The following is a 12796-nucleotide window of genomic DNA, read 5'->3' on the forward strand; positions in this document are numbered from 1 at the left end:
AGAGGGAGACAGAGAGAAAGATAGAGATAGAGAGGGAGAGACCCATGAATAACACTCTGACTTGTGAGTCGTGACTTCCGGTTCAAGCAGCCTGCCTGTGAGGACAGGCACGTGTGCACATACAACTGCAAGCATGCACCGCAGCTTGCACACAGGCACACAGTAGTGAAGGCAGTAGGGTACTAAATACAGCGGGCTAAGGGAATGCCCGTCATTTGCCTGTGGGATTGATGTGGTAAGAGACATCAGCTGTCAGTGTAAACTATCACAGGAGTGCCTGCCAAAGCAAAGCAGAGACACAATGTGTGGCTGCATGTATGAATGCAAATAAATGAGAATAGGGTTTTTGTACAGAAACAACAAGGTACAGATCCCTTCTAGCCTCCTTAATCTACTTACAAAAAAATTAAGAAATCTACCAGGCCCTTGATGCATAACCATTGTTGTTAGCTCTGAGGTTAATTGCAGCCCAAGAGGAAAAATGCTCCAATTGATAACCAGAAAAACAGATATAGCAGATACTGGCCAAATCCCTCCTTCCCTTTGTCCAGTTCTCCAGACACATGATGCTCAGCTCCATTAACCATCAGACAGCCAGAGAGCACAGCCTCTCCACCACGGAAGGCATGGTGCAAGTTGCCCATCACAAATCGCGACTGGCATCTTCATTGTGGAATAGACTTATGAATCTCTCTCACTTCACTTGCCTAAATGCTTTTTATCTGCCCTGCTCTTTATCCACTGCACTGATTCCTGCTTTTATTTTGTGGGACAGGGTAGGATACAGTGCTGCAATAGAGATGAACCTTAATAAAATAAACACTTCAAAAAGGACTGCCCAATTCACTGCGAGTTATTTTTGATGCGACATTGAGCAAATGCTCAGGTTATATGGTTTGGTAAAGTTTATGGTTAGCGAATGCACTCCGAATGAAGGACTAGTAGTTTTATGTGTATTAAGTACATTCTCTTACTTTCTGGCAGAGAAGTGTCGGGAATTTGAGGGGTATACACATTTGAATTAGGTATGTGAGAGCTGATTAAGAAACCTTAAAGAAATCTTATCACAGTGATATAATAATCTGTCTGAAGACCACAGTTAAATGAATACAAAAATCCTGCAGAACCTAAAGCAGGATGTCAACCACTGTACATAACACTTTGTCATCATTTTATCTTCCTGTTTTCTAAACTTTCTTTATATGCACTGTATGTGTTTTCCTAAAATGGTGGACTGATTCATCTTTTTTTTTTTCTAAGTAAATACTGAAGAAGATTTGTCTCGAGTATGATGCCTTAACTGTAGAGTGAGCTGCATTCAAATGCCTCTCCAAGGCCCGTGTCATCGTCTCTCCCTCTGTGCCTGGCGTCTATCCTGCTGAGTGGCGACTCTTGCAGTGATATCTTGGCAGTCACACTCTTCCTAGTGACTGCACAAGTTTCATGAGGGTGTTTTAGAGGAGCTCTCTGGTGCCACACAAGGAGCCAGGATAGAAGATGATGCCATATTCTAGAAATGCCACACTGGGTCTTTTTACCAGGCATGTAGGTAGGTGTCAGAGCAGACGGGGTGCTGCTCTGGAGCAGTGGCTCTCAGGGGTTGATGAAAACTGTTTGGCTTACCTGAAGGCTTTCATCCTCCTTCACCAGCTCCTTCTGGGGGAACAGGTCCTTGGCCTTGATATACTCCAGACTGGGAGGCCCTTCTTCACCCTGTCAGACACAAACACAAGATGGTCAGGGCATCAGACTGTAATCATTAGGAACTTATTTTTTCAAAAAGGACCACATAATAACTTGTGGCCCAATACAGTTAAATAATAGAAACATCAAATCATGAAAAAAACTTTAAAAAAGTCTCAAAAGTCAATACCCTCTGTATTCTTACTTCATAGTGGGCATTTATCAGGTCGGTTTGCCTCTGATGTGATACATGCCAGGTGGAATTTCACAATCCCCATCAGCTAACTCACAGGTGTCACGTAGGAGATTAAACATTGACTATGAGAGATCCGAAATTATCTCTAAATAGGGCACACGTGACTTACTTATTTTTTAAATGTTTACCACTCAATCCTAAACAGCAATTCCCCTGGGTGATTAATATTAATGATGAAGGAAGAATGCCACTTTTAGCTTTATTTTCTGTTTGTTTTGGCTCTGTGCTGGTAGTAGTGCTGGTAGGCACTGGGCATCAGATACCAAAAAGCTGTAGACCTTGTGACTGGAGGTTACAGTCTTAAGCAAACAAAGACACGGAGGCTTATTTTACACACTTGAGCAGTTTTTCATGAGTCATGCTCTGACATTGACTCTTCTGAACAAGTCTTTGCAAAGGTCACCTCGATACCCAATAACTGAATGATTCTATGACCGAGCAGGAGGCCTCAGTAAACTAATTAAATGTTACGTTTTCAAGGTTGCTGATAAATTTAACATCCAAATGCAGTCTTATCTAGTTCTAATAAATGGCTTGCTAAAATTAGACTGCAACACCTCAAGAAGCAGCAGAGATCAGAGTGAGAGAGGAACAAAGAGGACAGTCAAACCTGTCCCAAGCTTACAGTGCCAGTGCCCCCCTCATACACTGAGCAAACACTTTCATTACATGTAGGTCACACTTCAATCACTGGGCACAAAGGGAACAAAGCGATCAGATGATGAAAGTGGAAATGTGGCCTTGCTTGACACTCTCTTTTACCTAGTGGTAAAAAAAATATTTTTCACTCATTAACAAAGCATACCCATAAAATGCATTTATACTGAAATGTGATGTTTATGTGGAACATTAAGTTGAACATACATGAGGCAGAGCTTCTCATTAACAACGTCCAGCTTTGTAATAGTCTGCATGGCACCTCCACATCCAGCCTTTCTGTGTCATCTATATGGCGGCTGGGTCACCTCAGTGCTTTAGGATGAACCCGGTTAGGTTTCTGGCTGCCTGAACACTGCTAACATTGCTACTCTGCTGGATTTGGCTTCTCCATCTGAGTATGGCCGTATGTCAATGCGGTTCATTAATGAAAACAACGACAGAGTCCTGAAGAGGAGACCAGAGGGAGGCAAAATGTAGTCAGTCACGTGTCTCCTTCTCTCTCTCTTTTTCCCAGTTGACTACATCTACTGACTGAGGTTGGTCTCTTGCTAATAGAAGACTTGTGTCTCAGGACAAACAACAGAGCAAAAATGTGATAAAGGATAGTAGGAAACCCCCTAATGTCTCACCATGCCGACCTCATGCCATGTTTACAGTCATTACATCTGTCACGCAAAGGTCCAAGTCGGTGATTAAACCTACCACCCGTTGGTAACAGATGGAGATAGTGTTCCTACAGGGATAACCCCTCCTCTACAAGTCACAAACGTGTCACCATCTGATTTCAGTGGCATGGAGATCATAGCCGTAGGATGGCTGAAGCATCTTATTTCAGCTTCTGTCACACAAGAGCTTTGTTGCCGGTGGAAAAAACAGTGTACATCAACAACAAGGAAACAGGAGAAGCACAGGTCTTTGAATGTTTTATTTTAGGTCAATATATAATATAATTAATAGTTCTGCTTAAGTTAAATAATAAATCAGTCTGTTTCTGCCAACCGAAGGGGCTGACAAGCTGAAATGGGTTTATCTATTCAAAAAGTTTTTGTTTTTGTTTTTTAAATGCGAGGATATGATGCTTTTCTTTGTCACCCATGACTGTAAAGTTAGTATCTTTGGGTTTTTGACAAAACAAGGAATCTGAAGACATCATCTTTGGCTCTGACAACATATAAAATACAATTGATCAATCAATAATTAAAATAATCAGTGGTTCCAATAGCAAGTACACAGAGTACAGGTGCCCTGGTCTTAGGGGACCTCGGGGACAATCCTCTCCCATTACAGAGTTTGTAGTGAAGGCTTACTATGGGTATGGAATATCTGTATGAGGCACAGATTAATGGGATAATTCTGTACACATTTCCACTCTATGTGTTACTTCTATGCCATCCGTTGTAATGAATGACAGTGTTATGGAGGTGGCTGTCAAGGCTCTGCCAAACTGAGATGTCTGGAATTCATGAGAGATGCTCTAATGTTAAGTGCATTTTGGTATTACTGTGGGCTCCATTAACTCTAAATGATGCCTTTATGTTCATGCTAAAGCTGCGTTTCCACCTCCACAATAGACACACTTTGAGGTGAAGGTGAGGTGGAAGCTTCTCCTTGGTATAATATTCCATTATTGCTTATATTAATCACATCAAAGATGGTTAGCCCCACTCCTAGCATTGTATTACACCAGATAAGTAGCCTACATTTTGTGATTGAGGTGCATCACATATTTGCGGCAGTAAAGAAGCAAATTTGTTGAACTCCTTTAAAATTAGAGTGACAATACTGAATTTTTAATGACATTCAGCTGCCAGCAATGGTGCTAACCAGTTGTTCACAATTTTCAGTTCTTCCCCAAGTGGGAGATATTGTTGTTGTCACAAGTTCCTAATATCTCTGAATAACAACTCAAAGACTAACGTAAACACGGAACACACTGCCTCCAGTTCGGAAACCACCAAAAACAACTACAATTTCATTATCCATGAACATGTTTCACTGTGGACATCAGACTCCATTCAGAGGACATCGCTTGTCCTTATTCCCCAATTAGCTGCATGTAATTACAGACCAAATGATATGATGTGAACGCAGTATAACAAGAACAAAGCTATTGAGCATCCCACCAGAACTCACTGTAAAATACTGTTTTTAAAACTCAAACAAGAGTGTCTCTCTGAGAAACAGACACTCCAGTCAACACGGCGAGCCTCAATTTTAAACGGGTAACCTAGGCTGAACTTCTCAAATCCCTCTGCAATGCAACCCCACTAATCTCTTGACCCCTGACCTGCAACAGCCTTCGGCGTCCAGACTGATGAGGCAGCTGTGCATCATCAGTTGTACTTAACTTCACCTGAGAATGAGTGGACCATGACAGTGGCCATCAGTCATTGGCATCCTGCGAGGGTCATGTCATTATAGACTGATATCACACACTGTTGCTGGGCAGTCTAAGCCACCAGCCTGGCACAGACTCCTCTGCCTTTTTATTTTTTTAAAGGGAATAAAGTGTACCCTGGCCTGCCGGATAGCGGTCATAAATTACTGGAAAAGCTATGGTTATAGGACCTCCCCCAGAGAAATTCAATGCTAATCAGTTGAGAGGATCATGCATTCAAACTTGAAGCACACATACACACATGCATGCACACACTCTTGGTTCCTGCATGTCTTGTGCTGCATTACTACTGGATACTTGGCACTGTTTATTCAGTTCTGTTATGGAGCACCCTGACATTGCACTCCTCTGAGAGGAACACAGTGTACTTTAAAAGGCAAAAGAACTGCTGACTAAAAGTTGTGTAGATGTTGTATATGCTCCATAAATCCATGACACAGACTATACACACATATTGGCTTATAATGATGCAATGGTGCTAATGCCAATTTCGCATAAATCACAATTTCTGGGGTATTTTAAAGAAACAATGAAAGAACCGAAACTGTCAAGGACAGTAAAACAGACTCTGCTGCATTCATGCACAGACATAAGCGTAGCAGCGTTCTGAGATAGACTTGCAGCTACTAAAACCTTTCCTGCAGACAACCTTGATACTTCAGCTTACGTCCCATCGCATGGCTGAATACAATTGATCAGGCCAGGGCATAAATCCCTGTCATTGCATTTCCAAACAAACACAAGCAATAAGGCCTCTGTTTCCATAATTTCTGGTCCTTTTCAGTGCAACCACAACCAGACAATCAGCTTACAGAAGATTAAAAAAGGAAAGAGAAAATGCTCTCACTTCTAACCGACTCACAAAGATGGAGCACAGCTTGTCCTGTGCCCGACACGTTTTTGCTTCGTCACTGCTGCGAGCCTCCGCACCCTCCCCCACCTTTGTCCAACAAGCAATCAAAAGACTGGAGCTGACAGGCATGCGTGCATACACACATACGCCTCAACACATTTCTCAAATATTAATGTCAGAGCGGAAAACACATGTAGTGTGTTTATGACATGTAATGCAATAATATTGTTAATATTAGCTAGCTAACTAGAAAGCCCTGACTTTGCAGGTTCACAGTGTGATGTGGAGACCTTGTTTTTAACTTACTTTAATTGTCTGAGGAAAGTGTGGGTGAAAAACTGACTTCCAGACATTTCTGCATGTGTGTGAATGGAAAAATGAACAAATCAGGCAGGTAGAAAAGGTGGAGGGATTGAAAAAGACTCTAGCACAGCCCTCATGAATAAGTGTCTGGTTACCATGGATACAACAACCTCGTTTTAGAGGCAGAGTCCCTTTCTCTCCAAAGCTTTTGGAAACAATTTGCTGTCTTTACTCACCAGATTATTTACTTAATCTGACTGGGGCTTTGTCCTAGAGTTGTGCAGATTAGAGAACCACTACATGATGCAGAGGTGACCTCCTAAATATGTGGGGAACATGTGCTTGTATGTCTGCTTTTAAGTGTGCTATTCTGAAAAGTCTTTCACCGGAAATATAAAGAATGACCCCAAATGAGGTCAGGTTGTAAGAGGAGGAGGAGGGTGGATGGAAACAGAGGATGGAAGGACAGGACAGAATGAAAATCAGTAAATATGAAATGAAAAACCACTAAGACAAAAACATTCTTTTAGTTAGGAACGCTGAGTAATAGGTCAAGATCAAAAGATGGCAGAGTATGACGAATCTTTTCAAAAATACTTTTCCTTCTCCCTGTCCTCTGTCCAACTATCTTAATATTTCATGGACTGCCGTGTTCTAAATGATCATTCCCATTTTAGCCTTATAACTGAGCTCTACTTGAACAGCTGAGGGAAATGCAGGGGCAGAGTACTTACTTCTATAAGTAAGCATAATTCATCTAAAACATGCAAAGTTGGAGTAACATGGAGAAGTTTCTGCATTGGCATGCAGGAATACTGACAAAATGCCAACTACTTTCTTATCTAAACCTGCAGTGGAGGAATTTAGGAATTTAGCATATACATAAAAATTCAAGCCCAAGCAAAACAAATTCACACAATGGTGATTAAGCCAATCAACGTCAGGTTAACATGTCTGTATTTCACCTGGGTTTTTATAAACATGGAGTATGTGGGGCCCTCCCCACACAGTATTTGCAATGCCTTTGACGTCAACCAGCAAAGGCTGGTTTGCCAGGGCTGAAGGGGGAAGCAATCATGGCAATGGAGTAGGCTACAGTAATTAGGAGTATGGCGGAGCCTATCGCGTCGTAAACACATCAACAGTGTTCAGGTAATTACTCTCACTGCCAAATGGGAGGGACAATAGTTCCATACTGCAGGTTCAAAGGTGTTATTTGTAGAATACGGCCAAAATTCGAAGGTGACAACTGCTGCTATTGCTAGCTATCCTTGGCTGTAGCTTGCAATTATAAGCTAATTAGCTGTTGGCTTAGTTAGCCATGAAGTCAGTGGCCCTAGAGTTTACCTGGACTGAGATATCGGATCACAGGGCAAGTCACCACGGGTGCCAGGGCTTAGCTCAACTGGACTTGGCAGCCTTAGAGTGAACACGGCAGGACACCTAACTCAGACTGAACATAGCCTCCAAGACCGTCAGTTTGAAGATAGGGGATACAGTACAGAGGCAATTAACAGCTTCTCTGATCAGGACTATGACTCCCAGGATGACAAGACATGGGGGGCTGGTACAGGAGAGGCATGCAGTGGGAGCAAAGTGTTAGACTTTAGCAGCAGGTGAAAACAGCATGTAGAACTGGAATAATTTCACATCTTTCTAATAAATCCAGGATTTATTTCGAACAAACCAGAGATGCTTGTGGAGAGAAAACCAGACTCTTATTGACTTTTATTTAGTTTATATCAAGTGTGAATGAAGTGTGTTTTATGTTAAGCTCGTCTCAGTTCAGTAAAATAGAGAAACTTAAATTCAGGTAGTGACTGTTCTATTTTTTGTTTAGATTGCAAAACTGAGGTAAAAGTATTCTACTTCTTGATATTTTGAGAGTTTGCTGATTCTTTATGCCAACAGCTTGCATATATCGACCAAATGTTTAGTTATACCCTATAGAGTTGGCTTAAAGTATCCCACAATGCATTGTGAAAAGAAGCATTCAACCATAGTCACTAACCAAGCATTACATACCATCTTGCATTGTGCCGAAAGGAAAAAAAAATACAAATTGATGTCTAAAAGTGTTTATTCATTTCACTGATGAGGTCACTATAATGTCCTGCATAAAAGGACTCCCAAGTTAGTGGGTAGTGAATAACTGGGTGACTTCATACACAACCAATCCGCTATGTTGTTGTCAGCCCCCAAAATATTGTTGCTAAATATATTGCGATACTATTTTAAGGCCATACCGGCCAGCCGGTATAGCTCCTTTAAAAACAATTCTTCTTAGTTAAAAGTACAACCCGCTCTGTAACCTATTGATGCATTTTGTCCTCAATCTCCCTCAGTCTCGTGACACATTGACTGTGTCACCTTCAGTGTAGTTCTTAGGTGTAATATTGACAAGGTGTTAGGCAGAGTGGTGAGACCCAATTCCAGGATCATCACTGTTACCAGAGAGGGTGCATAAATGTATAGAGCCCAAAGCATATCCCCAGAAGCTTTTGGCTGTACTTACATCCTTAATTCATTTAGATAATGGAAATAATAAAATCTGAGTCATGGAAAAATCTTGACCAATTCAATTACGCTTTTTATAGTTCCATTTGGTGCAGACAACATATTGCAGAGGGAGATAAACATGATATATTGGAGACAGAAAGAACAGTAACTGGAGATGTTTGTCTTCCACATCACAACAATTATTGTGAAGATTAAAGTCAGCACAAGGCTGCAGCCGTCTTTCACAGGAGAAGACTGACAGAGCTGTGGTCCACTAAAGTGACAGTTACGTGGATACTAAATTATACAGACAGTGACGCAGAAGAGGAACTGCCGACTCAGCTGCACCACAGACATATAAAAGAGAGATCATAAATTGTGTAAAGGCCGGCCATGTCTGGTAACAAAGAAAGTGAAGAGGAACCAGCAGCTGCACTTTTGATGGTAACTTTACAACCACTACTTTCCATGGAAGAAGCAGTACTGGAAATTAATGAGAGCTTTCCCAGCATTTGTGTGTTGCTGATTGTTAGCATGATAATGTGCTTATGCTGAAATGCAAGGAATCAATCGATGCTGTCTCATTACAGTAGGTCTGAAGCCTGGAACACACCAGGCCAACTGTTGGCTATCTGAAGCGTTTGGGGAGACTCGGACGAGTTCGGGAACAAATCTGTTCGTTGTTTTCAGCTGCGTTGGAAGCTTTTGGAACCGTGTGGACAGCGTCTGCTCCGATTCAACTTACAAAGTCTAAGAGGGTTGGCTGTTGGCTGTCTGAGCCATTGGATACTCTGATTGTTTGTCTGCAAACTGTAGGATCATTCTGATTGGAGACGTGCTAGCGAATCAGCGTGGTGTGTGGGAGGGGAGGAATTCTGTGTGCACCGCTAAACTCTATGGTGTACGTCATTTCCTGTTTTCATGTTTTGGATTACTGGCACGGGACTAGTGCCACCCGATGTTAAGGAGACTTAGTGCATCTCGCGCAAGTGTAAAACGTACACGCTACTGTGTAATTGGCAGCCCTCGAGGCGGTATGTTTCAATGCAACTTTTCTGCCGAACGGATCAGACGAGAGGCAACGGAGTGGTCGGATAAAGGCAGCTGACCGTTGGTTTGAGTGTGGTAGTGGGCTGAGTGTGGGGGCCTTAAGCACTGAATCTTTGACATGAGGCACAATATGCTGATTTCTACTTTACATTTCATTTTTATTTTCTATTTTACTAGTATAATTTTTTACTGATTCCCATTAGGTGTACCACGTATTGCTATTTGCTGTTTTGAGTACAATATCTCAACAACTACTGGATGGATTGCTGTGGTATTCATGGCTAAAGTTCAATCTAGTGGCATCACCAGGCTTAAGTTTAGATTAGTCTAATGCTTCCATCAACATCAGCTGTACTTTGTAGTCATGCTAAATAGCAAATGTAAGCATGCTAAAATAATGTGGTCAATCTGATAAACCTGCTACACCAGCACGTTAGCATAGTCATTATGATCAGGTGTGATTAGCATTTAGCTACAACATTACTTATCACCCACCTACAATGCACCCTCACCAGACAGGTTAACAACCATTCACACCTAGGCTCACCTAGCCCTAGCAACCCACATGAAGGCCAGTTGGGTCAACAAAACACAAGTGGCCCTAACAACTCTGTCACTCCAGTTACGAATTGAAGAAGCCTCTTGGATGAGAGGTGAAATGTCTTGAAACTGAAACAAGTCCAGTTGCCTACAATACAGACCAGTTGCCTACAATACAGTGCTTATCAATAACCTGGATGACAGAGAACCTTCATCAACATAAAGACAAAAAACCTCCCCAAAAGTTTTCTCCAATATTATATTTAATGGACCAATGATATGGGAGGGCTTGCAGGTGAATGTTAAACAATCTAATGCTTAGTTACAAAATATATTTCCTCAAAGTTAGGTATTACTTGGGCCAGCCAGTGGACCTCACTGAAAGGCCAGGTGTTATTCTATGAACGATCACCAAATAAAAGATAAGGGACATGAGGCTAAAACCACCCACTGTTGTTCCTAGACCTAACCTTTTCACCACTCTCTGTCAAGATGTCAAGTGATAGAAACACCTGTACGCCATCAGTCATTGATCCATATCTCCTGTACCTCTCAACACAACAAACTGCTAAATGCACACCCTCCACTGCAGTGAACACACTTCACGGCACTAAGGCTGGATCAGCGACTGCACAATGTGTTCCCTCTCAGCAGCACTCACATTTTACACGCTTCACTCCTGACAGGGCCCCTCTCCCCTCCCTGCCAATCAACATACCGGCAGCGCAAAGCCCTCCATGCGACAGAGGTGAGTGATGAGAGTAATAAAGTAGCATTTCATCATCACATGCATGAGAAGACACTGAGGTAATCCAATAATTTGTTTGTGAAGTGTGGACTCGGTTGGTTCCTTGCTAAGAACCGCAGCGCTCACGTGTATCGACCAACACCCCCCCACCCCCCACCCCCCCTCCGATAGGCCGGCAGGCACACACAAGCAGGCGAGTTGGGGAGGGCTCTCATACACACCCATCACAAACCAGACTTGCAAACAAAAACGAACATCCAAAATAAAAGCCTGTGGACTTACGAAGCAGTTGAGCATGGAGCAGGACACCCTTCCTGCGAGGCTCATGTCGAGGAGAGGCAGGGCTGTGCCTGAATGACACGCAGCCTGTAGAGCAGCAGCACGACCAGAGCACGAGGAGCCGGCATAACCATTCTTCTCCCAGCCGGAGCCTCTCCACCCCTCGTCCACTCCGAACCCCTCTGCCTGCAGCTCCTCTGCCGCCCTCCCACCTTTTGCACGTCCCCCCCCTTCTCAAGAGGTGCTGTGGGACGACACGCTAGTCCCGGCTCTCATTCAGGAACCCACCCCACCCCCCCCCCCACCGCTCCCAGAGTGGGATGAGAGCACGCTGGTGTCTGAAGAGAGCCCCTGTTGCACTGCTGAGACAGGCAGAATAGTCCATAAAGATGCAAACAAGAGCAGCAGTCCGTGCGATCAGCCGAGTTAGTACTGAGGAGAAAAGCAAAAGTGATGAACTGACTGCGGATGTACCTTCCCGACTGTAGCGAATGGATGGGGGAAACTGCGAGAAGGGAGAGCAGGAGAGAAAGGAAGACAGAGGGAACTGCCTGATGCTAAGCTCCACCCCCTCTGCATGCGCATCCACCTCCCTCTCTCACATTCACATGCTCACATTTCTCCCCCTGTCTCCCTCTCATCTCGCACTCCTCCCCCACTCCCTCCTTGTTCACCCTTCACCGACATCTCCTAATAAATATGCTTCTCCCTCAGCAACAAGGCGGTAAAACTGTGAGCGTACCGCCGGCATCCAGAAGACGCTTCGACTGCCATGCATGCACCATCTGACATCAACCGCAGTGTACCGTGGCTCTTTCCCATGCACACATGCTGCACGAGCTGAGCACATAACACAACCTGAAGCACACTCATACACACAGACGGAGCAGAGAGACACCCAATCCAGTGGTTGGACAGTGTCCCATCACAAAACCGTTGCACTGGCAGCAATTGATCTAGTGCAGGAGAGAAATGTGTGGCAGAGGACAGAGGGAGGGAGGGTGCTGAGGAGAGAGAGTCTATGCAGAGATCCTCAGTGACACAGCAGTATACACAAATTCTTCCTTCCCTGTGTCTCTGAGTTTCTTCTTTGGTACGGTCCAATACAAGTGCAGTGCATTCAGCTACAGCACCTTTTCCGCGATAAAGTCAGCGAAGGTCACTGGACGTATATGGTGTACACAGCATGACGCATGCTATGGGGGGGGGGGGGGGCCCACAGCCCTTCCCCCCTCCCCCCTTCTTACCACAGCCTCCTCCCTGGCAGAGTCGTGACAGCCACTTGCCTTCAGCTGTATGACCCCACATTACGTAACACGTATAGCATAGTACACACAGCATAGGCTTGATGCACAGCATGGCACTATTAAAAAATATGATTAATTTTACTGAGGGAGGGGCTCTATTGTAAATTGGACATGGTGGTGCTTCATTTGAACAGGATGAATTTTGAACAGGGGGTTGAGGTGATTGTAATTAATCAATGTAAAACAAGCTTCCAAAACAAGTATGCTTTTCCATTTGACC

The 12796-nt window shown here is 43.6% G+C and overlaps 1 protein-coding gene across 4 annotated transcripts in view; it reads right to left on the reverse strand.

The window, feature by feature from the left end:
* The window catches only part of mtmr4 (myotubularin related protein 4), a 44018-nt gene that overhangs the window by 19722 nt on the left and 11500 nt on the right, over positions 1-12796 (reverse strand). For 3 of the 4 annotated variants that reach the window (XM_037119390.1, XM_037119391.1, XM_037119392.1), the window contains one exon: positions 1624-1713. In XM_037119390.1, the coding sequence (XP_036975285.1) occupies positions 1624-1713 (90 nt within the window). Of the gene's footprint in view, positions 1-1623; positions 1714-11272; positions 11318-12796 lie in introns of those variants that run through there. The other variant, XM_037119389.1, reaches the window with a different exon arrangement.

The sequence above is a fragment of the Acanthopagrus latus genome, chromosome 13, assembly GCF_904848185.1.
Source record: "Acanthopagrus latus isolate v.2019 chromosome 13, fAcaLat1.1, whole genome shotgun sequence".
Lineage (NCBI taxonomy): Eukaryota > Metazoa > Chordata > Actinopteri > Spariformes > Sparidae > Acanthopagrus > Acanthopagrus latus.